At 34.3% G+C, this 27943-nt stretch overlaps 2 protein-coding genes across 4 annotated transcripts; one reads left to right on the top strand and one right to left on the bottom strand.

The window, feature by feature from the left end:
- Nucleotides 1–196: 196 nt before the first annotated feature.
- Nucleotides 197–4347, bottom strand: LOC309478204 (uncharacterized protein). 3 transcript variants are annotated; one of them, XM_082141820.1, is made up of 4 exons: nt 3395–4347; nt 2052–2161; nt 718–837; nt 197–550 (listed from the first exon to the last, which is right to left on the bottom strand). In XM_082141820.1, the coding sequence occupies exons 2-4, from the start codon at nt 2115–2117 to the stop codon at nt 485–487; spliced, it is 252 nt and encodes an 83-aa protein (XP_081997946.1). In that variant the 5' UTR covers nt 2118–2161; nt 3395–4347; the 3' UTR covers nt 197–484. The 3 variants fall into 3 exon arrangements, with proteins under 3 accessions (XP_081997946.1, XP_081997945.1, XP_081997947.1); XM_082141819.1 differs by lacking the exon at nt 3395–4347 and adding an exon at nt 2484–2569; XM_082141821.1 differs by lacking the exon at nt 3395–4347 and adding an exon at nt 2735–2873 and having other exon boundaries at nt 279–550.
- On the top strand, nt 2834–11160 carry txnl1 (thioredoxin-like 1). The gene is made up of 8 exons (XM_082141789.1): nt 2834–3067; nt 4354–4450; nt 5165–5338; nt 5428–5550; nt 7298–7367; nt 8904–9076; nt 10595–10699; nt 10872–11160. Exons 1-8 carry the CDS (start codon nt 2970–2972, stop codon nt 10899–10901), a joined length of 870 nt encoding a protein of 289 aa, XP_081997915.1. The 5' UTR covers nt 2834–2969; the 3' UTR covers nt 10902–11160.
- The last annotated feature ends 16783 nt before the right edge of the window (nt 11161–27943 follow it).

Raw genomic sequence — 27943 nt, forward strand, 5'->3', positions numbered from 1 at the left:
GTTTTGAGGTCGGGGGCGGGAGTTTCAATAAAACCGTTTAGCGTTGGTTCAGTCCTTTACAGTCCAGTCAAAAATAATAATAAAATAAAAAATACCCCGGCCAGTAAAAGGTACAAACAATTATAAAATTGCAGTAATGTATTTATTTATTTATTATTTACGCATTTAATCTAATGTTTATTTGTTTATTTATTTTAATCTTATTTATTTCCTTACAATTTGTCTTACAGGTTTCAATCAGGTTTCAATACGAGACATTTTAAATATGAATGAGTCCTAATCAAATCAGAGACACTGAGCAAGTAGTTTATTAGGATTATATTATATTAATTACATTTCTACAAACAATATATAAATACTTTAGTATTTAATACATAATTAAAAAAGTTCAAAGTACATAAAACATCAAGCTATTTAAGAAACAGATGTGGTTTTTCTTGTATTACATCTCTTCATCACATCAGTGAACTTTCACATTACGGCATCATCCGATCTCGACCATCTCCAACTCCTCGGTCCAGTCTTTATTCCGGACCCATTTCCGACAGAGCTGCGGACAATACAAAGAGAGAGACATGTATTCAGTAGCCAAGAATAATGAATAGACTTCATTCACAGCACTATTTTTGACCCAGCTCACAGGGAACGTTAATAGAATGTTAGTTGAAAGTAATCTGCTGGTCTTTAGTAATGTTTTTGCACAAAAATAAGTCTTACAGGATCCCAGCCACGCAGGTGAAAGATTCCAAACAGGAGAGCAACACAGAAAACGGTAGTTTGCAGGGAAATAGTGCTTTTAAGAAGCACTTGGAAATTCTCAGGCAGCTTCTCCAAGAGCTGAAACAACACAACAATTCATTCAATAAGTCATGTTTCACTATTCAACAGAACGTTCCAGTAAAAAAGGCAGTCTTTACATTTTCTGCCAGTGCAAAACTCAACAGCATAATTGTGTGTTACAATTCATCTGTTCTGGTTCTGAGGAATCGCTTGCTGATTTACGTGGATTTTTTTCCAACTCTTTATTCATCCACCAGGTGAAAATTAGTTTAATTTTCAGATGCCACGGACCTCCAAATATGATCATCCTTGTATGAGGAAAGCCATAAATTTGAAGTATTAATGTTTAAAGGCCAAATTTGTACTGTAACTTTTTGTTTAATGTATTATACATTACTGTTCAAAAGAAGTTTTCAATCGATAATATGTTTTTGAAAGAGTCTCTTCTGGTCACCAAGGCTGCATTTATTTGATAAAAAATACAGTAAAAGTTGTGAAATATTATTACAATTTAAAATAACTGTTTTTTTATGTGAATATATAGTAAAGTGTAATTTATTCCTGTGATCAAAGCTGTATTTTCAGCATCATTACTCCAGTCTTCAGTGTCACATGATCCTTCACAAATCATTCTAATATGATGATTTGATGCTCAAGAAACATCTATGATTATTATCAATGCTTCATATTTTTGTGGAAACTGTGATACACTTTATTTTTCAGGATTCTTTGATGAACAGAAAGTTCAAAAGAACAGCATTTATTTCAAATAGAATCTATTTTAACTTTATAAATGTCTTTACTGTCACTTTTGATCAATTTAATGCATCCGTGCTGCATAAAAATATTAATTTCTATCCCAAAAAATAAATAAAAGACTTCTTACTGATCCCAAACTTGTAAAGTATAAAGTTACAAAAGCTTTCTATTTCAAATAAATTCAGTTCTTTTGAAATTTCTATTCATCACTGAATCCTGAAAAAAATTGTCCACAACAGTTTTCAACATTGATAATAATCATAAGTGTTTCTTGAGCATCAAATCATCATATTAGAATGATCTCTGGAGGATCATGTGACACTGAAGACTGGAGTAATGATGCTGTAAATTCAGCTTTGGTCACAGGAATAAATGACACTTTACTATATATTCACATAGAGAACAGCTGATTTACATTATAATAATATTTCACAGTTTTTACTGTATTTTTGATCAAATAAATGCACTGTTGGTGAGCAGAAGAGACAGATCAGTGGTTATGATCATCATACCTGCTCTTGTCGTCCCTTGTAAGGCTTTAAGAAAGGATACAACTTTGTTAGCTCCTTATTTTTCATAGTTAACGAGGCCACACCAAATCTGATCTCCTGTGATTTCTTATCTATAAAACAAACAAACATGACTGTAAACAAGAGCATCACAAAATATTTGACATTTTGTAAGTAGAGAATAAATTCTTCATAACGACAGATCAACAGTTGAGCTCTAAATCAATATTTGTGTATGATTTTTCACAGAGAAACACATCTAACATCTTGTTTTTGTGGCTAGTCAACTTTCTGATTTGTTTTGCTGTTGGATGAGAAATGGTTTATTGACCGCAATGGTTGGAATAGCAACAAAATAAACAGTTGATTCTTAATGAGAATAACATAAATATATTTTTATAATATCTATAATATATTCTTAGACTAAAAACACACCGTACTCAGCGGTCGTTTGGTTCAGCGAAACTAACGAAACTAGGAGTAAAACCATGAAAGTTTTGATCCTACTCATGTTTAGGTCAAATCGAATTGACCCGTCACCATAGAAACACAAACGTACTGAAGAAAAATAACAAAAAAATTTTACTCTTATTTTTATAAAAACATTCACATAGAAGCTGAGTGACAAATTAATTTATAATAAATGTAAATAAATAAAAAGAAACATAAATATTAGTTATTTGCACCTCACGACAGTTGCTGAGGATTTGCGACATCTCATGAACGGTTTCGGTGATGACGCGCGCCGGCCAACGCCGCCTGTGATTGGCCAGCCCGCCGTTCTTCGTCATCACTACACAGGAAGTGTGTTCCGGGACAATTGTCGTGCCGCGCCGAGCGTCTCAGTGATTTTGATCAATCTGACCGATTATTGGTGATTAATAACGCTTTTCAGCGATTCGTTCCCCGTGTTTTTGAGTCATGGTCGGGGTGAAGGTGATCGGGAATGACTCGGAGTTCCAGGCGGAGCTGAGCGGCGCAGGATCCAGGCTGGTCGTGGTGAAGTTCACCATGAGCGGGTGAGTGAGTGAGTGAGTGAGTGTGTGTGAGGCCCCTGCAGCCGAACCTGACAGAACCGAGAACACACACACACACACACACAGATATCGAGAGTCCGAGCTGGGTCAGAACAGCACAGACTGACCCGCCACTCAACACACAAGACTGAACGAAGGACAAGAACAGAACACACACCGGCATGACTTAGCAAAACACACACACACACACACACACACACACACACACACACACACACACACACACACACACACACACACACACACACACACACACACACACACACACACACACACACACACACACACACGTGTGTTGAGAGATCTAACTGTGTTTTGTTGCTCTGTTGTCAGCCTGTATGTTGACCCATGATATAGTCCCTCTGATATTTCAAAAACTGAACACATTCACTTGTTGGCTAATGGTCACATGACATGCAGGTGTAAACACTTATTGTTTAGTCGCATCCAAAATAAAAGTTTGTGTTTACATAATATACGTGTTTGTACTGTATATATATAAATACACACATATGCATGTATATTTAATGTGTATATTATATTTGATGTGTATAATCGCGATTAATCGTTGGCCAGCACCGATTTAAATATTTTAGTAATTGATTAATAATGTATAATTTTTAAAGAATTATCATTAAAAACGTATTATTAACAATACATATTTGTGTATTCATTTATTTTAGTTGTGCACTTTTATGATTTAATTGTTATTAATATGATTATTATTATACATTAATTAACTGCCAGGTTGAATATGTAGTTTATAATTTCTCAATCTAATATTTAGGAGAAATTTTCTTAGTAAATGTATTTTTTTATGTAATTTTGTGTCAGGAGATGCTGTTTTCAGATGATTCAATCAACATTATCTGTCAGAATGTTGTTGTTTTTAAACACAGATTTAAAGTCACTTTCAGTTCTTATGTTTTTATGTAATATTCCAGTGTTTATTCTAAACGACTTATCGGTGCACATCATTATTGTGTTAATAATCTTGAATCAGAATAAGTTCCTCTTGCAGCATCTCTTCTCTGATGATGAGGGCGGGGCTATAACCTGTCAATCACAGGAGATCAGCCAATAGCAAACCACAACCATCCAATCAAGCCCCGCCCTACATTTGTTCTTGTTTCAGAAGCGTTTCACTCGGATATACGACACTATAGAGAAGAAGAGACTAATGTGAAATGACGACTTCAAGGGGAAAGTGTCCTAGTTCTTGGTCTGAGATGATGATGTTTAACTGATGATGGTTTCTCTTTGTCCAGGTGTCGTCCTTGTGTCAGAATAGCTCCAGCGTTCAACATGTTGAGCAACAAATACCCTCAGGTTGTGTTTCTAGAAGTCGACGTCCACGTCTGTCAGGTGACAGATTATTTTCCTTCAGATTAACTTTATATGCTTACATTTATAAAAACTAGACATTAAAAAAGAGGTAACGCTTTACAATAAGGTCTCATTTGTTAACATTAGTTTTTGTGTTAAATAACATGAAAGAGCAATACATTTAATTAAATTGTATTAATCTTTGTTAAAATTAGTTAATAAAACTCCGGCTGTTCATTGTTAGTTCAGTGCATTTACTAATGTTGACAAATACAACATTTGATTTCATAAAGTATTAGTAAATGTTGAAATTAACATTAGCTAAGAATAATAAACGCTGTAGAAGTAGAACTAATGTTAACTAATGAAACCTTGTTGTAAAGTGTTACCAAAAAAAAGGCAAAAACACATCAAAATGACTAAACCTTGATTAAAGTGGGTAATAATGTAAAACTTGAAATGTTAAAATATGGATGAAAACTATAATCGTATCTCAATACTAAAATAACAGCACTGTAAAAACATATGTATGTTTTATGTATTTCAATATAAATTTTATTTACTTAAGTATTATCAAATTGGCTGTAAAGTCATTTAAACTTAAATAATATGAAACTGACTTAAAATCGAGTTGAATCTCGTATAACTTATAAAAGTAAGTCAAAGTAATGTAAAAACATAAGTTGGCATGACTTACCAATCACGTCATTTTTTACAGTTTGTGACCAAAGTGTTTTATTTTCCGTCTCCTAGGCAACAGCCGCAGCCAATAATATCTCAGCGACGCCGACGTTCCAGTTTTTCCGAAACAAAGTGCGCGTGGACCAGTATCAGGGCGCAGACGCTTCCGGGCTGGAGGAGAAAATCAAACAGCATGTGGAAAACGATCCCGGGAGCAACGAAGACTCGGATATTCCCAAAGGCTACGTGAGTCCATGCAGGCTGGGTTTGATGGGGTTCGTGAACTGTGAACTGTGAACTTTGAGAGTGTCACGTCTGTCGTCTGTTGTGTTCAGATGGACCTGATGCCGTTCGTGAGTAAAGCTGGCTGTGAATGTCTCAATGAGAGCGACGACTGTGGCTTCGACAACTGCTTAATCAAGGACTCCACCTACCTGGAGTCCGACTGTGATGAACAGGTGAACACACTCCTGGGGTTTTAAAGCGTGATTATGATTTCACTTTTCTAACTTTAGTTAGTGTGTAATGTTGCTGTTTGAGCATAAACAACATCTGCAAAGTTACAACGCTCAAAGTTAAAAGCAAAGGGAGATATTTGATTTTAAAGAAATAGCTTTATAAGGACTACAACAAACGGCTGGTAGAGACTACACCACATTCCTCCCGGGTTAGTGACATCACAAACATGAGCACTGAACATGATTTATAGATTATCAAAACAGAATATGCTAATCAATGACTAGAAGATAACTACACATCAGCTTCATAAATTCATCAACTAATCATTCAGAAACGCCCTGTTGCTTCTACATGTTGTCACTTCTTCTCGAGTCTCTCCATCATTGTCCGACTCCGGTTTGAACATAAAAGGCTAAAAGTTTTGAGATTTTCAGTGCATGTGTGTGTGAGGTAAAAGAACAAGTGCTCTTGAAGCTCCGCCCTCTGCGCCGGGAGCAGCAGCTCATTTACATTTAAAGGGACAGACACAAAAACTGTGTGTTTTTGCTCTCCCTCAAATATATGTGGGGTATTTTGAGCTAAAACTTCACACACACACTCTGGGGACATCAGAGACTTATTTTACATCTTGTGTAAAGGGCATTATACCACCCCTTTAATGCAATGTTGACATAAACGTCCTGTTTACATGCAAAGGAACTAACTGCGTGTGTGTGTGTGTGTGTGTTTTTTTGCGGTGTCACAGGATTCACAAACTTTTCTCAGCCAAACCCTTTTGATCTTTAAAGATAATATTTCAATTATTTAACAACTTAGTCACATGTTCGCTGATGTCGGTCACATGACATGCAGAATAACAAATAAAATAGTTAAATCTTTTTTTTTGTTTTATTTTGATTATTTTGTGTGATTTGATTAATTATTATTAGTTTTGATTAATTATTATTAGTTAACTACTAAATTTAAGACACTTGAATAGTGTGTTATTTTATAATTATTTATATACTATTCTAATGTTCATGAATATTTTTAATTAACTTATTTTTACATTTTCAGTTTTAATTTTAGTTTGATTTGATAAATTATTATTAATATTATTGTTAATTAATCTATTCATCCAATGTTTAATTTTGTAAATTGTTTAATTAAATTATTATTTTTTTTAATTTTAGTAAAACAAATTTGTGCCTTTTAATTTTCTTGGTAACACTTTATAATAAGGTTCATTAGTTAACATTAGTTATAACATGAATTAACAAAGAGAAATCTTTAATTAAAATCTTTATTAATCTTTGTTAATGCTAGTTAATAAAAATCCAGCTGTTCATTGTTAGTTCATGCTAGTTCACAGTGCATTAACTAATGCTAACAAATACAACTTTTGATTTTAATAATGTATTAGTACATTTTGGAATTAACAAAGAATAATAAATGCTGTAGAAGTGCAGTTCATTATTAGTTAATGTTAACAAATGAAACCTAATTGTAAAATGTTAGCCATTTCCCCCCCTTAATATTACTATTCAGGTTTAATTTAGCTTTAGTTTATATATTTCCAGTCATTTTAGTGCTTCAGCATGTATTTATTTCCAGTCGTTTGTTGCCGTATCGAATGGCCGTTAAACTGAAAGTGAAACTGTACCTTTTATAAGATCAGATCCCAGAGACTGTCAGTGTGAGTTTCTCGAGTGTAAATATGATCTGTAGTGTTGATCTTATGACTGATTCTTCTGCGTTTGTTTGCAGCTTCTCATCACAATCTCCTTCAATCAACCTGTCAAACTCTTCTCCCTGAAGCTGCTGTCTGCTGAACTCGGTAAGACACCAGCTCTCGTTGCTTGACGCTAAAAGATCGTGATCTCAATTCAAACTCAGGGTTCCCACGGGTCCTTGAAATCCTTGAAAGTTTGTGAATCTGAAAAAAATTAAATAAAATGCAATAAGTTTTCTGGAATGAATTCTTCATTCATTGAGTGCTAGTCCGCTAGTGTGTTATTTCGCCAACACTTCATGACCTATGCACACTAGCTTGCTTGATTTACCTTAGTTGCGTGCATTTATGCGTTAATATACGTTAAGTGTTTCCCGCGTGAGGTACTTCGTGTTGTACGTTGCCATGACGTTCACGCGCGCACAAAACTACTCTACGATGGTACCTTAACGTTTGTTGTTGGACACACATTAAGTCCTTGAATTTGAGGATATTGAACCTGGAAAGTCCTTGAATTTGAAGTTAACCAAGGTGTGGGAACCCTGCAAACACCTGATCACATGATCTCATTTCTAAATGACAGTGATTCTCCTCTGTCTATTAAACCTTTGATCAAATCACAGCGAACATTCAGATCTGCGTTCTGATCCAGAGAGAGCCGTTGTCATGTACAGATATGAATCAGCTTCACAAACGGTCTTTTCAACCACACAGTTTCATTATTTCTGTCTTACAATCATTCAAATGATCACAGAAGCACTGGAATAAAAGATTATAGTTCAGATATAAACCCTGATGTCTACAGTAGCGATCATAATAGAGTAAATCACCTTTTAACTTGATGCTTCAAATTAAGATTGTATCAATTACATCGTTACACCAGTAGGTGGCGACACGTGACTGTTAGAAAAATGTGTTTGTCATTGAATCATTCGTTCAAAACGCTGATTCATCCAGTAATGAAACAAGTGAAGTCTATATGAGTGAGTCATTGAATCATTCACTCAGACTGATTCTAGTTAATTAAATCTTTTTAAATAGACTGCAGCAATTAACATTTTGTCAGAACCTCTAGTAAATCACGTTAATTTGTTGAATTGTTTGTTCAGAATCTAATCTCTATTTAAAATGAAATTAAAATAAATCATGATTCATGATTTATCCAGAATCATGCAGCTCTACTTGACATAGAAATATAATATAATGCACCTATTTTATTTCAGCTAGTTACCATGCAACTTTACTCCTTTTTATTTAGTTTAATTTGTTACACTAGAATAACTAAAACTAATATAGACACATTTTACAAAAGCAAAACCTACTGAAATGTACAGGTATATCAAAATATGTATGCTGTGAATGTAAGTTGTATTGGATAAATAAATATAACATCAATAAATCAAGAAGAGTTTGTGATTTTCTCTTTTTTGAACAAAATAGGCAACAACAGCTGCATTTACTGTGCAAAATGATCTAATATTTTATTACTCGTTTGTTTACATTCATGCAATCCTAATGTGTTTACATTAATACGTTTCCTAAACAGGCATTCTGACCGAGAAGTGCAAATGGCTGTTAGTTTTCTCCCTTCAGATCGGGTTCACACTGATATAAACCGCTTGTCTCTTCATGTGTTTTCAGCTCAAGCCCCGAAGAGTGTGAAGATCTTCATTAATCTTCCTCGTTCCATGGGTTTCGATGACGCGGAGAGAAGTGAAGCGACGCAGGCGCTGGATCTGTCCGAGGAAGACTACAAAGATGACGGACTCATCCCGCTCCGATACGTCAAGTTTCAGAACGTCAACAGTGTGACTGTATGTTCAATTACACTCGTAATGCTCATACAAATACAATACAAATTGCATATAAAAAACCCCCATAAAATAATTAATACAAATAAACAAAAATAATTATAATAATAATAATATTAATTAATTAAAAATAAATAAAAACGACAAGATTTCATTTCAGCATTTTAAAAGACGCTTGGCATTCCTTAGTGTAGAAATTCCCCAACCATAAAATCCAAACATCATTTTTATAATTTTTGTAAAAATAGTCTATCTTATTTAAATGGAAAGTTCACGAAGTGAAGTGTTTCTAAACCTGTATGAGTTTCTTTCTTCTGCTGAACACAAAAGATATTATGAAGAATGTTGGTAACCAAATAGTTGCTGCTTCCCATTGACTTCCATAGTATGAAAAAAAAAAAAATTCCCCCAAAATTCCCATTGACTTCCATAGTATGAAAAAATCATTTCCCCCAAAATTCCCATTGACTTCCATAGTATAAAGAAAAAATCCCATTGACTTCCATAGTATGAAAACATAATAAAAAAAAATTCCCATTGACTTCCATAGTATGAAAAAAAGAAATTCCCCCAAAATTCCCATTGACTTCCATAGTATAAAGAAAAAATCCCATTGACTTCCATAGTATGAAAACATAATTAAAAAAAATTCCCATTGACTTCCATAGTATGAAAAATTTTTTTTTGCTGGTTCCCATTGACTTCCATAGTATGAAAAAAAAAAATGTTGCTGGTTCCCATTGACTTCCATAGTATGAAAAAAAGTTGCTGCTTCCCATTGACTTCCATAGTATGAAGAAAAAATCCCATTGACTTCCATAGTATGAAAAAAAAAAATGTTGCTGGTTCCCATTGACTTCCATAGTATGAAAAAAAGTTGCTGCTTCCAATTGACTTCCATAGTATGAAAAAAAATTCCCATTGACTTCCATAGTATGAAAAAAGAATTTCCCAAGAAATTCCCATTGACTTCCATAGTATGAAGAAAAAAGCCCATTGACTTCCATAGTATGAAAAAATAATTTCCCAAGAAATTTCTATTGACTTCCATAGTATGAAAAAAATATTTCCCAAGAAATTCCCATTGACTTCCATAGTATGAAGAAAAAATCCCATTGACTTCCATAGTATGAAAACAAAATTCCAAAAAATTCCCATTGACTTCCATAGTATATATATATAAAAAAAAAAGTTGCTGGTTCCCATTGACTTCCATAGTATGAAAAAAATTCCCATTGACTTCCATAGTATGAAAAAAAGTTGCTGCTTCCCATTGACTTCCATAGTGTGAAAAAAAAAATACAATGAAAGTCAATGGGAACCATTAACTGTTTGGTTACCAACATTCTTCAAAATATATTATTTTGTATTCAACAGAAGAAAGAAACTCACACGGGTTTAGAACAATGTGAGGGTATTTTTAGGTGAACTATAATATAATATTTAATGTTTAATATTATGGTATTTTGAGCCCTTTGTTCCCCCTTGAGTTTCTCATTTTCCACCTGTTTTTTTCCCCAGTTATTTATCAAGTCAAACCAAGGAGACGAGGAGACGACAAAAGTGAACTATCTGACGTTTATCGGCACTCCTGTCCAGGCAACAAACATGAACGACTTCAAACGGGTACTGAGTAAATATTGTTAACCAACAATAATATCATAACCCACTTTCCACCATTCAATCAAATCCTGATGAATCCAGTCTGTCTGAAGTTATAATCAGGTTAAAAATGTATTGCTGAGCATGATGGAAGATAAATGTGGTGAATTTGATGTTTTGCGTGTGTCAAATGCAGGTTGTGGGTAAGAAGGGAGAAAGTCACTGAAGAGGAAAAGACGACACGACATATTGCTGCAATCTCTCCACGGGCGTCTCTCTCCGCCAACATGACTGGGCAAAATCAACACACACACACACACACACACACAGAGCGGAGCTGGATACGTCCCTCAGCTCGCCATCAGAGGGAGAGAGAGCGAGAGAAGATACAGCTTTGTCTCAATGAGGCCGTGTATCACCAATAATTTTTATCTGAAAACCTCCTGAAAATGTTCCTGTAAATAAAGTCGAACCTTTTTCAAAGGCATGTGGCTCCTGTCTATCTGTCCTAACACTCAGAGCACAAACTCTTGCCTTTACATCATTTTTCATGACTCTAAATGTATTTTTTGTGCCATTTTTCTTGAAAATAATGTGCTGTTGTTCTTGCTCTGGCCGCTGGGTGGCAGCAGAAGCCATGGAATGAGCGCGTGTCCGCGGGCGCGCGTCTGGAGCGCGTTCCTGTGAGAGGAGCTACGCTATGTGAAAACGAAACGAAAAATGAAAACGGGCTTATTGATAAAGCCATTCAAAACCAATCGCGTTTAGTCGGAATATTATCCTTTCATTTGTTTAAATCATATAATTTACAATGATTAAAATTAAAATGATAATGCATATAATGAAATCATTTGAATAACGGCGTGTATTCATGAAGGAATAAAGAACATTTCCTTGCATAAAACATACATTTTAAACATTGCGTTTTAAATATTACAAACTATATATTTTTTGGGGCGAAAAAATATGTCGTTTTTGGACCACAAAGGCAAACGTGTTTTAAATCTGTTTCTGCTAAATATTTTGTTCGAGGAAATATTGATTATTAGGTAGGCCTATTTATAGAACAACTAAATATCTAATGTATGTGACACTATTATTTAATTTTCTATTTGTTGTTATTGTTTAATTAGCCTATTATAAATAGACTATATTAATAATAACAACAGAATAAAAACGTTATTGATAAATCTGTTCAATCTCGGATTCTTGTGAAGCTTATAGTTTCATAAATCGATCGATATAAATAATTTGAAAAGGTCGCGCATAAACTCACTGTATTTAAATTACGCTTTATTTCACATTTGGTTATTTTTAAATGATCAGTGTAATAATAATGCTCCTAATATCACACACCGGTCACAAGCGACATCGTTTTAATCTCTAATTTAATTCTGTAGTTTATTTTGGGAGATTAATTTGTGAATATTTGTAAAGTGTTTTCATGAACGCGCTTGTTTTCTTTGAGCATAAATAACACACGAAAATACATTTCTGTTTATTATTTTTTTTTTAAAGAAGAAGCTTTAAAACACTCATTATGAAGGCTAAAATAAATATGTTCAGTGCTTTTTTAAAATGACACGTTTCATGCAAATTACACGTAGGCTATAGCTAATTTAATAACGGACAACATGCTTTATTTTCTTAAACGTTGATAAAAAACAACAACGAATTATGCTTTTTTAAATACAAGGTAAATGTGTATTTTCAATTTACACATTTTTCATGTTAATCAAGTTCTATAATTAAAGTAGTCGTATAATTATTTAAATCCGTATGTTATAAATGTACACCATATTAAATACGGCCAGTTCAGCATATTCATAAACCTTCGCCGGTCCATCTGAGGTTCATTTCTGTATAATAAACTCTGAATCGAGGTGTTATGTTGCCGTTGTGCTCCACAATGTTGTGTAGAAGAGAGTGAACTCACAGGCCCGATGATCTAAAGCAGAACTGAGGCTGTGTTGTAGATGTTGAGCGCTTTAACAGACTCGAGGTCAGATGCTTTGGTTAAACAGGATGTTGGAAGGCAATGAAACATGTTCAGTAATGTAATAATAAGTGTATGAAAGAGGCTTCAGTTCAGCGTTCGCGGTCAGTGTGTGTGGAGCTGCTCTCTGGATCAGGACGGTAGTTCATATAAAAAGAGTCAACAAAATGAACGATCGGGTTTCAAACCGCATTACACTGGAGTCAAGATCAGACGCGATGCTTTTCATTTGAAAGGGTTTTTAGGAATTCGGATCAGTACTAGCTGACAGATGAAGCAGGTGTCGTGTGTGAAATCACACAGTCTGGCTCAAAAACTACACGACACGCCATTTAAAAAAAGGAGCAAAAATAGAAGTAGCCCGCTGGTTTAAACTAACCAGAAACATTATTTTCACATCGCGTTTTAATGAGCATCGTAAATCCTGCATTTTCTTTTAATAATTTCATTTTTTAAAGTAATGTATGTACAATTATAACATTCTTTGTATTATATTACCTTTACATCAAATTACAAAAAAAAAAAAAAAAACTAGTTAACTGTTGTGAGGGTGTTTCTGCTATGAGAGTGACATTTTATTAATCTCTCTCTATTTTTCCCCCTATTTTTGAAAGTTGTGAAAACACTATTGTGGAGTTTTTCTTTTGCTATTTGAGCAAATGGGGAAAACAATAAATATATTTAATGTATTATCTCATCCACCGTTTACCCAACTAATGGTGAAATGTGAAAAGGGTTTAATCATTCTGAGCGCTCGCGATTGTTGAAGTGCCGTTGGAACAGGCGGGATTTTCTGTGTTTGAATTTAAACAAAATGGTGGCGGTTTCCAGAATAGCGCCTACAGGTCAGCATTGTTTTCTAAGTTTAAAGTTACATACAGAACATATAATATTTAGCATTATAATAAATAGAAGTAGAAATCATGTTAAACACAAGGGAAATTGCATGGAGAACTGAATTTTTGTTCTGAAGAAAATGTAAGTAATGTTTGAAGGCCTACCTGCACCACACGCAAAACTGGAATCAGAGTGCTTTACTGTGCCGTTGCTAAGGTGTTGTTATGGACTTCTGAGTGGTTTTAGCAAACCCCTCCTGTGGTGTTTTACTGGATTTCAACTATGGTGTTCTGATCGCCTTTCTAAAGCGTTGATAGTGGGTTTTATCGCGTTTCTAAACCATTATGGTGTTCTGAGTAGTTTTTATGCGTTTCCAAATTCCAACCCGTTGCTAGGATGCCACGAGTGGATTTAAGTGCATTATTTAACCGTTGCTATGGTGTCCTGAGTTGCTAAACAGCTGTTATGGTCTTATAAGTGGGTTTTAACAAACTGTTTCTATGGTGTTTAGCTGTGTCTTCAACTATGGTGTTCTGAGTGTTTTTTTTAGCCTTTATAAACGTTGATACATTCATACACTATGGCAATTCAAAGTGCTTTATATAAAAAGGGATATAAATAATCACAAAATAGTGTTCTGAGTGGTTTTAGCGCCCGTTGCTATGATGTCCTCCTGAGAGGATGTCATTTAACCGTTGCTATGGTGTTCTGATTTGGGGTTCAGCGCATTGCTACAGTCACTATTGTTGTGTTTTGGGCGGTTGCCAGGGCATTGCTATGCAGTTGGCGTTCTGAATTGTTTTACCGCGTTGCTATGCAGTTACTAAGGTTTTCTGCATGGTTGCCAGGGCGTAGTTAAGTAGTTGCTTATCAGCCTAAGTAAAAAAAAAAAAAAGAAGAGCCTAAGCCAAATTTGTCATTTTACTGGTCACCGACCTCATCTTTCAACACGCCATCTTCCCATGTCAGGAGAGAGTCTCTACATGTCTTTCATTCATTCATCACTTAAAAATACATCGCAGACAAGAGCCTCCATCTCTCTTTCTCTCTCACTCTCTCTCCTGTCGTCTGTCCATGTTTCTGTCAGGCACTGATCTTTGGTTGGCTGCCGTCTCTCTGCCTGGCACATTGTTCAGAAACACCACCTCCCCTTGAGTTCCTCCTCGATGGCACTGACGCTGGCCTACGGTTGGCACGGCACTAGCTGAATGTGTGCCGCCTTTTGTTGCCCAGAGAACAGGCTGATCCTGGCACAGACTCGCTCTCCTTTCACAGCCCTCCTCCCCCCCGATGCCCTGGAGTCAACTGGCATCATTCCACCAGACATCAGACCGCCCGCCAGCGCCCGCGTGCCCCCGCATGAGCTGCAATACTGGAGCGGATTCTGCCAGTTATAGGCCTGTGTTCTGCTACTACTGCACAGTATGCACTGCGTTTTTTAGGGTTGGGCGATATTGCAGGATTATATCAAATATATCAGGATTTTTGTCCCCCCCAGGAACATCACAATTCTTTTTCATATTGTTTTTATTATAAGTCACTGAGCACTAATTTGCCTGTTTTAAAAATGTAGCCTTATAAGGTAGCGAAATATAAAAGAAAAAAAGAATGACAGACCATTTAGACCAAAGTAGGGGTGGGCGAAGATAATAACCTTTATTTCACTGTTTTATCTTTGTTATATAAGAGCAAAGAAGCAAATAATTACAAATAAAAGGAAAAAAAATACAATATAATATACAAATGAAATAAACAGTATTTAAAAATTTTAGGGTTGGGCGATATGGCAAAAAAAACATCACGTTTTTTTTCTTCAAGAAGATCGCGATTTTATCACGATTCTTTTTCATATTGGTTTTATTATAAGTTACTGGGCAGTACAGCAAAACTAATTTGCCGATTTAAAAAATTTCGCCTCATTAGGTAACAAAATGTGAAAGAATAAAAGAATGACAGACCATTTAGACCAAAGTAGGGGTGGGCGGAGATAAAAACCTTTATTTTATTGTTTTATCTTTGTAGCAAAGAAGCAAATTACAAATAATAGGAAAAAAATACAAAATAATATACAAATTAAATAAATTGTGTTTTAAAATTTTAGGGTTGGGCGATATGGCAAAAAATATATCACGATTTTATTTTTACAGGAAGATCGCAATTTCATCACAAATCTTTTTCATATTGGTTTTATTACAAGTCACTGAGCAGTGCAGCAAAGCTAAATTGCAATTTTAAAAAATTTCACTTTGTATGGTAAGAAAAAAAGAATGACAGACCATTTAGACCAAAGTAGGGGTGGGTGGAGATGATAACCTTTATTTCATTGTTTTATCTTTATAGCAAAGAAGCAAATTACAAATAATAGGAAAAAATTACAAAATAATATACAAATGAAATAAACAGTGTTTTAAAATGTTCAGCACATAGTATTTAACAGTACCATTCAAGAAATCGAATTAACAAATGTAAAATTAAAACGCTACATAGACTTCACTCAAACATAATACAATAAATACAAATACATTCATTTAAGATCTGCATAAAATGGGATCAGTGTTTATTTATTTTATTAATATTAATCTTTACATATGTATTTTTATGTTAATTTAAGTTTAATTTTAAGTACTTAAAGTACACTTTTAATACCCAGATGATGCACTGATGCACAGAAAAAAATAAGTGTGGAATGTTGGACACGTCATGCACTCGACTGTCACAGTTTTAATTACGTAGTGAAGGGGGCGGGGCATCAGACTCTCAGATTCATACACTACATACTGTATAAGTGTATAGTTTATCATTTAGGACACACAAATATCCACTAGGGATGCACCTATTTGAGAAATGTTGGCCGATTCTGATAATTCTTTATATTTTAAAGCCGATAACTGATATATTGGTCTGTAAATACCGATACCGATATGGTGACCGATATATCGTGCATCCCTACTATCCTCAGAACAGTCCATGATGACTCTGTCGATTACATCTAATGTTGTTCTAGTTGTGGTGCATCTTTACAGGCCGTTGAGATTCAGCTGTCAGTCAGTCAGGTCTGCGGATCGTGAACGAGTCTCAGGTGCTCATTACCATCGCAACAGGTGACTGCTCATTTCAACCACACACACTGATCTCGCTTCAGAGTCATGTGATCATTCTCACAGGGTCTCACGTCCTGCGTCTCAGCCTGACCTCGCAAACACACACTCATCACGTGAAGCAGAAGTTTCACAGAAAGCCAGATGCCTGACAGCATGTTTTTAATCATGTATGTTTGCACATTTTCTCAGATTTCTTTGTGCTGATGTAACGTAAACTCTGTTTCTCTTTATATGGACACGCACAGGATATTCATTTAAAAGAAAAACAGCGTTTTTTATTTATTTATCACATGACAATGAATGTTGAGTTGTTTTGACCAGATGATCTGCTCGTTCAATGTCCATTCTTGATTCGTGGGATGTTTAAAAGTGCAGTGCAGTGTATTCTGGGAAAATCTGAAGAAAGCTTGTGATTGGCTTAAGAATTCGATGAGCACAAACCATTTGTAATTTTACTGAAAGTCAGAAAAGTTGATGATATCGAGTGATGATCATGTCTATAATAGTCAAGTCACCTTTATTTTTATAACGCTTAATATAATTATGTAATAGAATATGTAAGAATTACTGCAGTTAAAAATGTCTCCACAAATATAGTGATAAAGTGATTCGGATGGAAGAACATTTATTTTAAACGACTAAATCAACAAGTTTGTATGTGGGTTTCATTTAGCCTAAACAAAATTATATTTTTCCAGTTTTATTCTCTCATTAAGACATTACATGGTATGTTTATTGTAGCGATGCACCGATATGAACATTTTGCCCGATAACCAATAATTCTTTATATTTGTATGCAGATAACCGATAATTCTTTATATTTGTATGCAGATAACCGATAATTCTTTCTATTTGTATGCAGATAACCGATAATTCTTTATATTTGTATGCAGATAACCGATAATTCTTTATATTTGTAAGCTGATAACCGATAATTCTTTATATTTGAAAGTCGATAACCGATAATTCTTTATATTTGAAAGCCAATAACCGATAATTCTTTATATTTGAAAGCCGATAACCGATATATCGGCCGATAAATCTGAATCCAAAATTTTCTATAATTTTTGAGAGCCTGATTACAAAAACTAAAGTCTCCTCATTAAAATCCACGTATCAAGCACACAATTATAGACCATTTAGACTAAAGTAGGGGTGGGCGAAGATAAAAACCTTTTATTTCATTGTTTTATCTTTGTAGCAAAGAAGCAAGTTACAAATAATAGTAAAAAATTACAATATAATATACAAATGAAATAAACAGTGTTTTAAAATGTTCAGCTATAGCCTATTATTTAACAGTAACATTCAAGAAATCAAATAAACAAATGTAAAATTAAAACACTACATAGACTTCACTCAAACATAATACAATAAATACAAATACATTCATTTAAAATCTGCATAAAATGGGATCAGTGTTCTTTTATTTTTATTTATTTTTTTATTAATATTTATATTAATATTAATCTTTACATATGTATTTTTATGTTAATTCTTTATATTTGAAAGCCGATAACCTATAATTTTTTATATTTGAAAGCCGATAACCGATATATCGGCCGATAAATCTGAATCCAAATTTTTCTATAATTTTTAAGAGCCTGATTACAAAAACTAAAGTCTCATCATTAAAATCCACATCTCAAGCACACAATTATAATGTTCTCATTATGATTTTATGTAGCCGATATGACAGATTGCCCTGCATATGTTGCACTCAACTGTATTTTCCTTTTTTGAAGTGATTCCAATCATATTTTAAGCAATTTAAACCCATCATGATGAACAGTGAACATCTGAAGTGTCTCAGCTGGAGGAAATAACACATTATTTATCGGCTTTAACCGATATATTTAACATATATCGGCGGATAGTGATATGGTGGCCGATATATCATGCATCTATTGAGCAGTTTTCTTCGTGGGGACCATTGGCTGGTGTCTGTTTATCTTTCAGTCAGAGCGTTTATTCATTGATGCATTGATTCATTGCTGTTTTGTTGTACATCTGCTCTTCGCTGTGGTCAGTTCTGATTTTAAATCTGTTGTTGTGACGTCTTGAATGAACCCGGTCTCACGTAGAGCGTGAGTTGTGTCTAGTGAAGTGGAAGAGGACAGAACATGTCATTTTAAACCCGTGGATGTGAAGAGAAACGCACAGATCTGGGATATCAGCGGCGTGTGTTATTAAGGCTGTCAGCGCTGGCATATGGCAGGCGCTTTGACGCTGAGCTTTTGTGTGTCTTTCATATGGATTCTGTGCGCTCTCTTCACATATGTTACAGCATCTTAAGACACATCACACCTGAACTAAAAAAACACACAGACAAGAGTGTGGAACTTGACAATCTGTGGTACAGGACGCTTTTAAAAGGCATCTCTCTGACTCAATCATGCTTTAAAACTCTTTAAAGTGACTCTCACTTGTCTAATTATGTAGAATTTAGGTTTTAGAATTTTTGAATGCAATAGTTTGCCTTCAAATTCTTACTCATTTGTAAGTTGGATAATTTTTTTTTACTTTTTTTTTATTTTGTTGTGCTTTTGCTTTTTGTCATTTATATATATATATATTTTAAAATATTGCTATTTTATTTATTGGCTAGTTTTTACTTACATTAATTTCAGTTTATTGACACAACAACATTTCAAATTTTCATTTAGTTTTAAGCTTTTCAAGTAATATTAATATTTTATTTCAGCTTTATTTCAATTAACAGATGTTTTAGTTTTAGTTTTTACCTAAATTTATTTGTTTATTGCCAATACAACATTTCAAATTTTCATTTAGTTTAAGCTTTTCTACTAATATTGATATTTAATTTTATTTTATTTCAGTTTAATTTCAATTAACAGATGTTTTATTTTTATTTAACGATAATAACCCTGCTCATTAGCAGTCTTTTTGTGGTTTAATATTCACTGACACTATTCCAAATCACAACTTGATGAAGTGTCCGGCCCTGCATTGGATTGAATTAATTTGCCAAATTCCGTGACATTCCACTAAATTCTATTTTTATGACTGGAATTCTGTCCGATTGAAGAAATCAGTGTTTTATGCATGAAACTGACAGTTTTTAAGTCGTTATTCATGTCAGGTTTGATGGTCTAGAGCTTCACAATCCTCCTTTAGTTTTTTGTCCTTCAAAAAAAAAAAAAAAAAAGTCATACATGTTGGAAACAACATTAATGATTTTTTTTACATTACAAAATTGACTCGTGTGCAAAAAGCTCATCTTTGCACTGAATCAATCTGCATTTTTGAGTATAGCCTAATATTCTCTGATATGTTTGACCAAGAGCCGTGTTTCTGTTCTGGAAAACCAGAAGGTTATTCAGTGAGAGATTCTCATGAGGAGAGACATTTAGGTCACAATAAAAAAAGATCTTTGTCGTGTTTGCAGGACCGTTCGTCCCAGCTGTAGTGTGTGTGTGTGTGTGTGTGTGTGTGTGTGTGTGGAGGAGGAAGAGGAGTTCTACCCCTGCGGCACAGAAATTGCCATGTCATAATTTATGACTTAAAAAGCATAAATGTTTCAGCATGCAGCGAGAGGCGGCGCATTCTGTTTGAGGCAATCATTTCCTTAGTGAATGATTTATATGTGTCATATCAAAGTTTTATAGGATAAACAGTAACATCAACACTGTGCCGGAGACCTGCAGGAATTCAGCCTTCCAACTTTCACATCCAAGCGCCGCTCGCGTTACAGGGAAACACACAGTTTAGCACGGACTCGACGGAGAATCAAACACCGGCGCTGGGAATTTAACACGTTTCTGTCTGCGATCATTGAAAGGTCTTTCCCTGTGTGTTTGAACAGGTGTGAAATTATTAGAGGTGATAATGATGACAAACATAATGCAACTATTTCAACTTTTATAATCGCTAGGACCAGTTTCTCAATGCTATGTCACTTTTAACACAACAGCAGTTTATGTGAGCTAAACTGAGGATCATTCATCATTTCCTGGAACAAAATGCATTCAATGACTTTCAAATTACTTGAATTAGTTTCTCTCTCAGACACAAATATCGACATTTTGCACAATTTGCGGAGCGAGTTTTCTAACACACGATGTTTAATGTTTTCAAATAAAAGAAAATCTCAAGCTTGTGTATATTTGTTAATCATAAACTTGTTCAGAAATGGTGACAAAAACATAATGATTAAAATATGACGTCTTTTTTTCATTAAACTTAATTACGAATATTTGTATATTCCTTTTTTTATGAGCCCAAATTGTCTAACTTGCGCACAGTGGATTGTTACACAAATATTCAAATGCAATATTTCTGAAAAATCCCCATCCCTAAACAAAAAATCCACAGGAGTATTTTAAAGGGTTTGGTTATCTTTTGTGAACTTCCGTGTCTTGTTTTCTTGTTGGCCGTCTGCCGGAAGCTTGTTATTTTAGTCTATAAAGTTTTAAAGTTTTAAATTGATGCACTTTTATGATGGATAGATGCACTTTTATGATGGACAGATGCACTTTTATGATGGATAGATGCACTTTTATGATGGACAGATGCACTTTTATGATGGATTGATGCACTTTTATGATGGACAGATGCACTTTTATGATGGATAGATGCACTTTTATCATGGGTAGATGCACTTTTATGATGGATAGGGATAGATGCACTTTTATGATGGATTGATGCACTTTTATGATGGATAGGGATAGATGCACTTTTATGATGGATTGATGCACTTTTATGATGGACAGATGCACTTTTATGATGGATAGATGCACTTTTATGATGGATAGATGCACTTTTATGATGGATAGGGATAGATGCACTTTTATGATGGATAGATGCACTTTTATGATGGATAGATGCACTTTTATGATGGATTGATGCACTTTTATGATGGACAGATGCACTTTTATCATGGACAGATGCACTTTTATCATGGATAGATGCACTTTTATGATGGACAGATGCACTTTTATGATGGATAGATGCACTTTTATGATGGATTGATGCACTTTTATGATGGACAGATGCACTTTTATGATGGACAGATGCACTTTTATGATGGATTGATGCACTTTTATGATGGACAGATGCACTTTTATGATGGATAGATGCACTTTTATGATGGATTGATGCACTTTTATGATGGACAGATGCACTTTTATGATGGACAGATGCACTTTTATGATGGATAGATGCACTTTTATGATGGATTGATGCACTTTTATGATGGACAGATGCACTTTTATGATGGATAGATGCACTTTTATGATGGATAGATGCACTTTTATGATGGATAGGGATAGATGCACTTTTATGATGGATAGATGCACTTTTATGATGGATAGATGCACTTTTATGATGGACAGATGCACTTTTATGATGGACAGATGCACTTTTATCATGGACAGATGCACTTTTATCATGGATAGATGCACTTTTATGATGGACAGATGCACTTTTATGATGGATAGATGCACTTTTATGATGGATTGATGCACTTTTATGATGGACAGATGCACTTTTATGATGGACAGATGCACTTTTATGATGGATTGATGCACTTTTATGATGGACAGATGCACTTTTATGATGGATTGATGCACTTTTATGATGGACAGATGCACTTTTATCATGGACAGATGCACTTTTATGATGGATTGATGCACTTTTATGATGGATTGATGCACTTTTATGATGGATAGATGCACTTTTATGATGGATTGATGCACTTTTATCATGGACAGATGCACTTTTATGATGGATAGATGCACTTTTATGATGGATTGATGCACTTTTATGATGGACAGATGCACTTTTATGATGGATTGATGCACTTTTATGATGGATAGATGCACTTTTATGATGGATTGATGCACTTTTATGATGGACAGATGCACTTTTATGATGGATTGATGCACTTTTATGATGGACAGATGCACTTTTATCATGGACAGATGCACTTTTATGATGGATTGATGCACTTTTATGATGGATTGATGGATTGATGCACTTTTATGATGGATAGATGCACTTTTATGATGGATTGATGCACTTTTATGATGGACAGATGCACTTTTATGATGACAGATGCACTTTTATCATGGATAGATGCACTTTTATCATGGATAGATGCACTTTTATCATGGATAGATGCACTTATCATGGATAGATGCACTTTTATGATGGACAGATGCACTTTTATGATGGATAGATGCATTTTTATGATGGATTGATGCACTTTTATGATGGATTGATGCACTTTTATGATGGACAGATGCACTTTTATGATGACAGATGCACTTTTATCATGGATAGATGCACTTTTATCATGGATAGATGCACTTTTATCATGGATAGATGCACTTTTATCATGGATAGATGCACTTTTATGATGACATGCACTTTTATCATGGATAGATGCACTTTTATCATGGATAGATGCACTTTTATGATGACATGCACTTTTATCATGGATAGATGCACTTTTATCATGGATAGATGCACTTTTATCATGGATAGATGCACTTTTATCATGGATAGATGCACTTTTATGATGGATAGATGCACTTATGATGGACAGATGCACTTTTATGATGGACAGATGCACTTTTATGATGGATAGATGCACTTTTATGATGGATAGATACACTTTTATCATGGATAGATGCACTTTTATGATGGATAGATGCACTTTTATGATGATAAATGCACTTTTAGGATGGATAAACACACTTTTAGGATGGATAGATGCACTTTTATGATGGATAAACGCACTTTTATGATGGATAAACACTTTTATGATGGATAGATGCACTTTTATCATATATAGATGTACTTTTATGGACTTCAAAACAGAAACAGCCATTCACTCCCATTATAAAGCTTGGAAGAGCCAGGACATTTTTTTATATAACTCTGAGAGTATTCGTCTGAAAGAATCATGTCATATACACCTAGGATGACTTGAGGGTGAGAAAATCATGGGCTAATTTTCATTTTTGGGTGAACTATCCCTTTAAGGGATAAAATGTTTAAGTTTTTAGCTCTCTCTTTCTTGCCCTTGAAGTGTTTGTGTTCTTCTCTGCCACTTCCTGTCTGATTATCATTATTATTTAGGAGTCTTGTGTTTTGATTGAATTATGTTGATTTAGTCTTTAGGTTTTGCTCAATAGTCTTGTTTATTGTGAGTATATAAGTAAGATTTGTCATGCCTTAATGTGTTGGTTAAGTTAAACACTAATGTTAGCAAATGAAAGCGTATTACAAAGTGTTACCTTTGTGTGTGATTGAATGTGTCAGGGAAGTAGTTTCAGACACATGGCACCATTAATTCAACACCAGCTTTAATCTTCTAACTCTCATGGACTCTTTTCCTGATTAGAACTGCTATTTTCCTGTTGAATGTGAAATGAAAGGTAAGATCTGGGTCTGATATGGTGCCAGGCCCTGTGTGTGGCCGACCTGTCGTCTGAGGGCAGGAATCTAATTGATTTTATAAGATTTTTGCTTTACAGGTTTTTCCTTTTTTTTTCCCCAACTGCAAATGAAATGTAATTTTGAATGAATAATGCATCTTCCCTAAAGGCTTCCAAATATTTAAAAGCGTGCAAGGGGGGAAAAAAGAGCACCAAAGCGTTTACGTGACACCGGAAATTGGCAACGCATCCATCAACACACACAGACGCCAGCACACACAGGGGTATCAGTGTGTTGTGCGTGATGGGTAGACGTCTGCAGGGGGCATTTTACAAAGCATTCTGGGATCTCAGACGCACGCAGAGAGGACACTACACTCGTTACAGCTCATTAAAGAGCTTACGATGATTATTTTAACAGTGTGGGAGTCTGTGACCATGATTTTGTTGAATATCTATCAGACGGATTATGGCTAATATTTTATTACCATGAGCATCACGCTGATTCTTTATCTTATAAAGCTGATTGACTGAACACATGCTAAGCTCTATACCTGCAATTTAGGTTTTGCTAGCAAACCTCAAGCACTACGTACTAAAGTTCAGCGTCCTGCAGCGGGAATCAAGGAAACGTTAAATCAAACGCTTGCCTTATAGAGGTACATATTTTCACCAGTGTTTTGGGGCCTTGATAAAGGCTTGTTGCCGAAACGTTAGTAAAAAACGTATGTGTTCAGTTATATTTGTTTTATTGTAAGTTTTAATGGATTTTTTCTTTTCTAAAATACTTGATTCTGATTGGTTAAGCAACATTGAGCAAATATTTTTGGATAATGATGCTAGATTGTATATTTGGAAGCTTATTTGACTTTTTATCTCACCATTCTTTCTGATTTTTTTGAGGTTATTTTGAGTTTATCTTGCAAGTTGCAATTCTAACTTTTGTTGTATTGCAAGTTTGTCTCACAGTTCTACCTTTTTTTTTTGTCACATTTTCAAATTTATATCTGACTTTTGTTTCTCTCAGAATTGTGAGTTTATATCACAATTTGAGAAAAAGTCTTAAATATAAACTTCTTGCAGTTGCAAGATTAGAGAGTCTGAATTGTGAGAGAAAAAATTGCAATTACCATAATTCCATATATTCCATAATTCCATATATTCCATAATTCCATATATTTGTCTGTTGCTGACTAGTGAAAATGTCATTGGAGATCTTCATAGGAGAGAGAGATCTTTGACATAAGATATTTAGAAAAATATCTCCTTTATTTTACATTTTTTGGTCCATATATGAAAGTCAATGGGGTCCAATCAATGTTGTTTAGGCCCCAAAGTTATTAAAAATAGCTGCTTTTGTGTTGCACAGAATAAAGAAAGACATTCTGGTTCGAAACGAGTAAATTATGACAGAAAATTCATTTTAAAACATGTAATGAACATAAAGGTTTTGATACTGTAGATGTCTAGAAGCTCAGGAGTCTCCAGTTAAAGTAAGAAAAGGAAAACATTGCGTTTAGAAGAACAAGTGGTAATCAATAAGAAACACCAAGAGTCTAATGAGGGACAAACTTTAACAGGGCTATAAATGTTACATCTTAGCTAAATGGTTTACTAGTATTAAATTAAGCTAAATAAATATATGTGTAGCTCTTTTCACAATAATCATGGTTTCAAAGCAGCTTTACAGAAAATCGTTTATAATATCTTAATAATATCTTCATATAGACTCATTTTGATTAGAGCTGAGCGATAACAGTTACATTTTGCAACTAATCAAACAGTTGAGATTTGCTATATAGAATATATATATATATATATATATATATATATATATATATATATATATATATATATATGTGTATATGCTTTACTTGAGTGTACTGTATGCATGTCGATAAAGTTGTACACAATTTTATTATAGTTTTATTAATATTTTAAGTTGGGTTTTTTTTCATGTTAATTTTGGTTAAATTTTTTGTGCTTTTGTGATTTGAGTATTTGTTTTTGTTTTTTAAATATAAATATTGTTATTTAGGGTTCAATTTATTTTTACGTTTTAGTTGGTATTTATTTATTTATTTCCAGATAATAATTTTAGTACTTAAACTTTTTTTCAGTTTTTAAGCCAAAGGAACATTTCAAGTTTTTATTTAGTTGAATATTTCAAACTAATATTTTTATTTTTATTTCATTTCAGCTATATTTCTTTTAACAGAAATATTTGTACTAGTTTTAGTTAACAGTATAAACCCTGAACTTGGACATGCTTATATATTTTTCTTAGTGGAAGCTTACAAATTGTCAACTCAAATCAGTATTTCTTTATAAAAAATGTATTACATTTATTTTGTATCTACTAGCCGTGTAAGTAAATATAGAGTCGGAGTCTAGTGTGTGATAATAGTTGACTGACATCTTCCATTACATATATTGAAGCAGTGATTTAGAAATGCATTTAATAAGACAGAGAAGATCCATCATAAAAGATCCAGTTTTCTTTGTTCCCAGAAGAAAAGCAAAGATGAGCATTTTCCTCTGATCCCGAGAGCGAGGGGCCACTCTGGCAATCTGGAGCAAATATCTGATTAACATTCAGCCGTACTTTATCTGAACAGAATACATCATCACGTTTGGCACCGGACCCAATCAGACCATTGAGAAGCTTCACGAGCCAGATTTATTCAAGCGCTGCCAGAAACGTAACTCTGATTGGTCCTCCATTTAGAACATGCCGACCCACAATGCATTCTGTCCTTGTTCCGTTCTACAATTCAATCTGAATCAAAATCAACTTCCTGTGTTTCTTTATTACAGTGACAATTAAGGGAAATGAGCCCTTCCTGTCCAACAACTCATTCTCATGGAAAGTAAAATAAAATCCATAAATATCCTCAACACATAACAAGTGGGTTACACTTCACAATAAGGTCTCATTTGTGAACATTGGCTAACATGCTGAAAAACTGGTGTAGGATTTACTTTGAAACTCAGAAATTACTAGTAAATTTCACATATAATTACGAAGAAACGGCAAGTAACACATTAAAGCAGCACTCAGTAGCTTCGGGATTTCTTCGCTGTATTCTTGCTTTTTGCTCGCAGGTTTCTCTCTAGAGCTCCCCCCACAGCTTCGGAATAGATATTTGACAACACTGTTGTAAAAACTCGTTGGCGATTCTTAGACACCAGAGGCTAGTAGATCAACGACATCAAAGCAGATGGGACATTCTTTAAAACGTCTTCTTCATTCGGGTTCGGACAGCGTGAGGGAGCGCAATAATGACAGCATTTTAGCAGATTTCTTTTGGCCGTAAAGCAATTGTTTACATCGCGAGACCTGATATCACGCGAGACTTCCTGACGCAGCGGCCCGCGGCCCGCCGGTTCAAAGTTGCAAGTGCGTATTTTCCGCTCACGGGCACCAGGGGGGTGCGAAACGACCACCATTCAACCCGAAATAAGTAATATAACCATTCCAATGACTCCGAAGCTGTTCAGTTAAGGTCAAAAAAGTTACTTAGTTCACCTTTAAATTAAACGTGAACATGTTTTACAGTGCATGAGCTAACGATGAAAAATACTTCTAAGGCATTTATTAATATTAGTTAATGTTAATTCCAACATTTACATTTACTTGATTAATAAATGAAAATTCATTCTTGAATTAATAAATTCAGAATCAAAAGTTGCATCTGTTAATATTATGTTAACATGAACTAACCATGAACCGTTGTATTTTATTAACTGGAGTTAACAAAGATTAAAAAATACTGTGACAAATGTTTTTTATTATAACGGGAGTGTAACAATGTTAAAGGCTTAGGGAAGTAGGAGGTGGGAACCGGCGAACAGTAAACATAAATTTAATCGCCAAATAAACAAAGAACAAAATGAAAATAAAGTGGCGGCCAATCAAAAATATATATAT

The sequence above is a fragment of the Leuciscus leuciscus genome (genome assembly GCF_965113295.1).
Source record: "Leuciscus leuciscus genome assembly, chromosome: 16".
In the NCBI taxonomy this organism is placed as follows: Eukaryota; Metazoa; Chordata; class Actinopteri; order Cypriniformes; family Leuciscidae; genus Leuciscus; species Leuciscus leuciscus.

Bases quoted from the DNA above. Each gene is read 5' to 3' on its own strand.
- LOC309478204 (XM_082141819.1), bottom strand. From the start codon at position 2,559: ATGAGTAGGATCAAAACTTTCATGGTTTTACTCCTAGTTTCGTTAGTT. The intron at 838-2,051 runs GTATGATGATCA...GTGTTGTTTCAG, and splicing joins ACAAGGGACGACAAGAGCAG to CTCTTGGAGAAGCTGCCTGA. The intron at 551-717 runs GTAAGACTTATT...TATTGTCCGCAG, and splicing joins ACCTGCGTGGCTGGGATCCT to CTCTGTCGGAAATGGGTCCG.
- txnl1 (XM_082141789.1), top strand. From the start codon at position 2,970: ATGGTCGGGGTGAAGGTGATCGGGAATGACTCGGAGTTCCAGGCGGAG. The intron at 5,551-7,297 runs GTGAACACACTC...GTTTGTTTGCAG, and splicing joins AGTCCGACTGTGATGAACAG to CTTCTCATCACAATCTCCTT. The intron at 7,368-8,903 runs GTAAGACACCAG...ATGTGTTTTCAG, and splicing joins GCTGCTGTCTGCTGAACTCG to CTCAAGCCCCGAAGAGTGTG.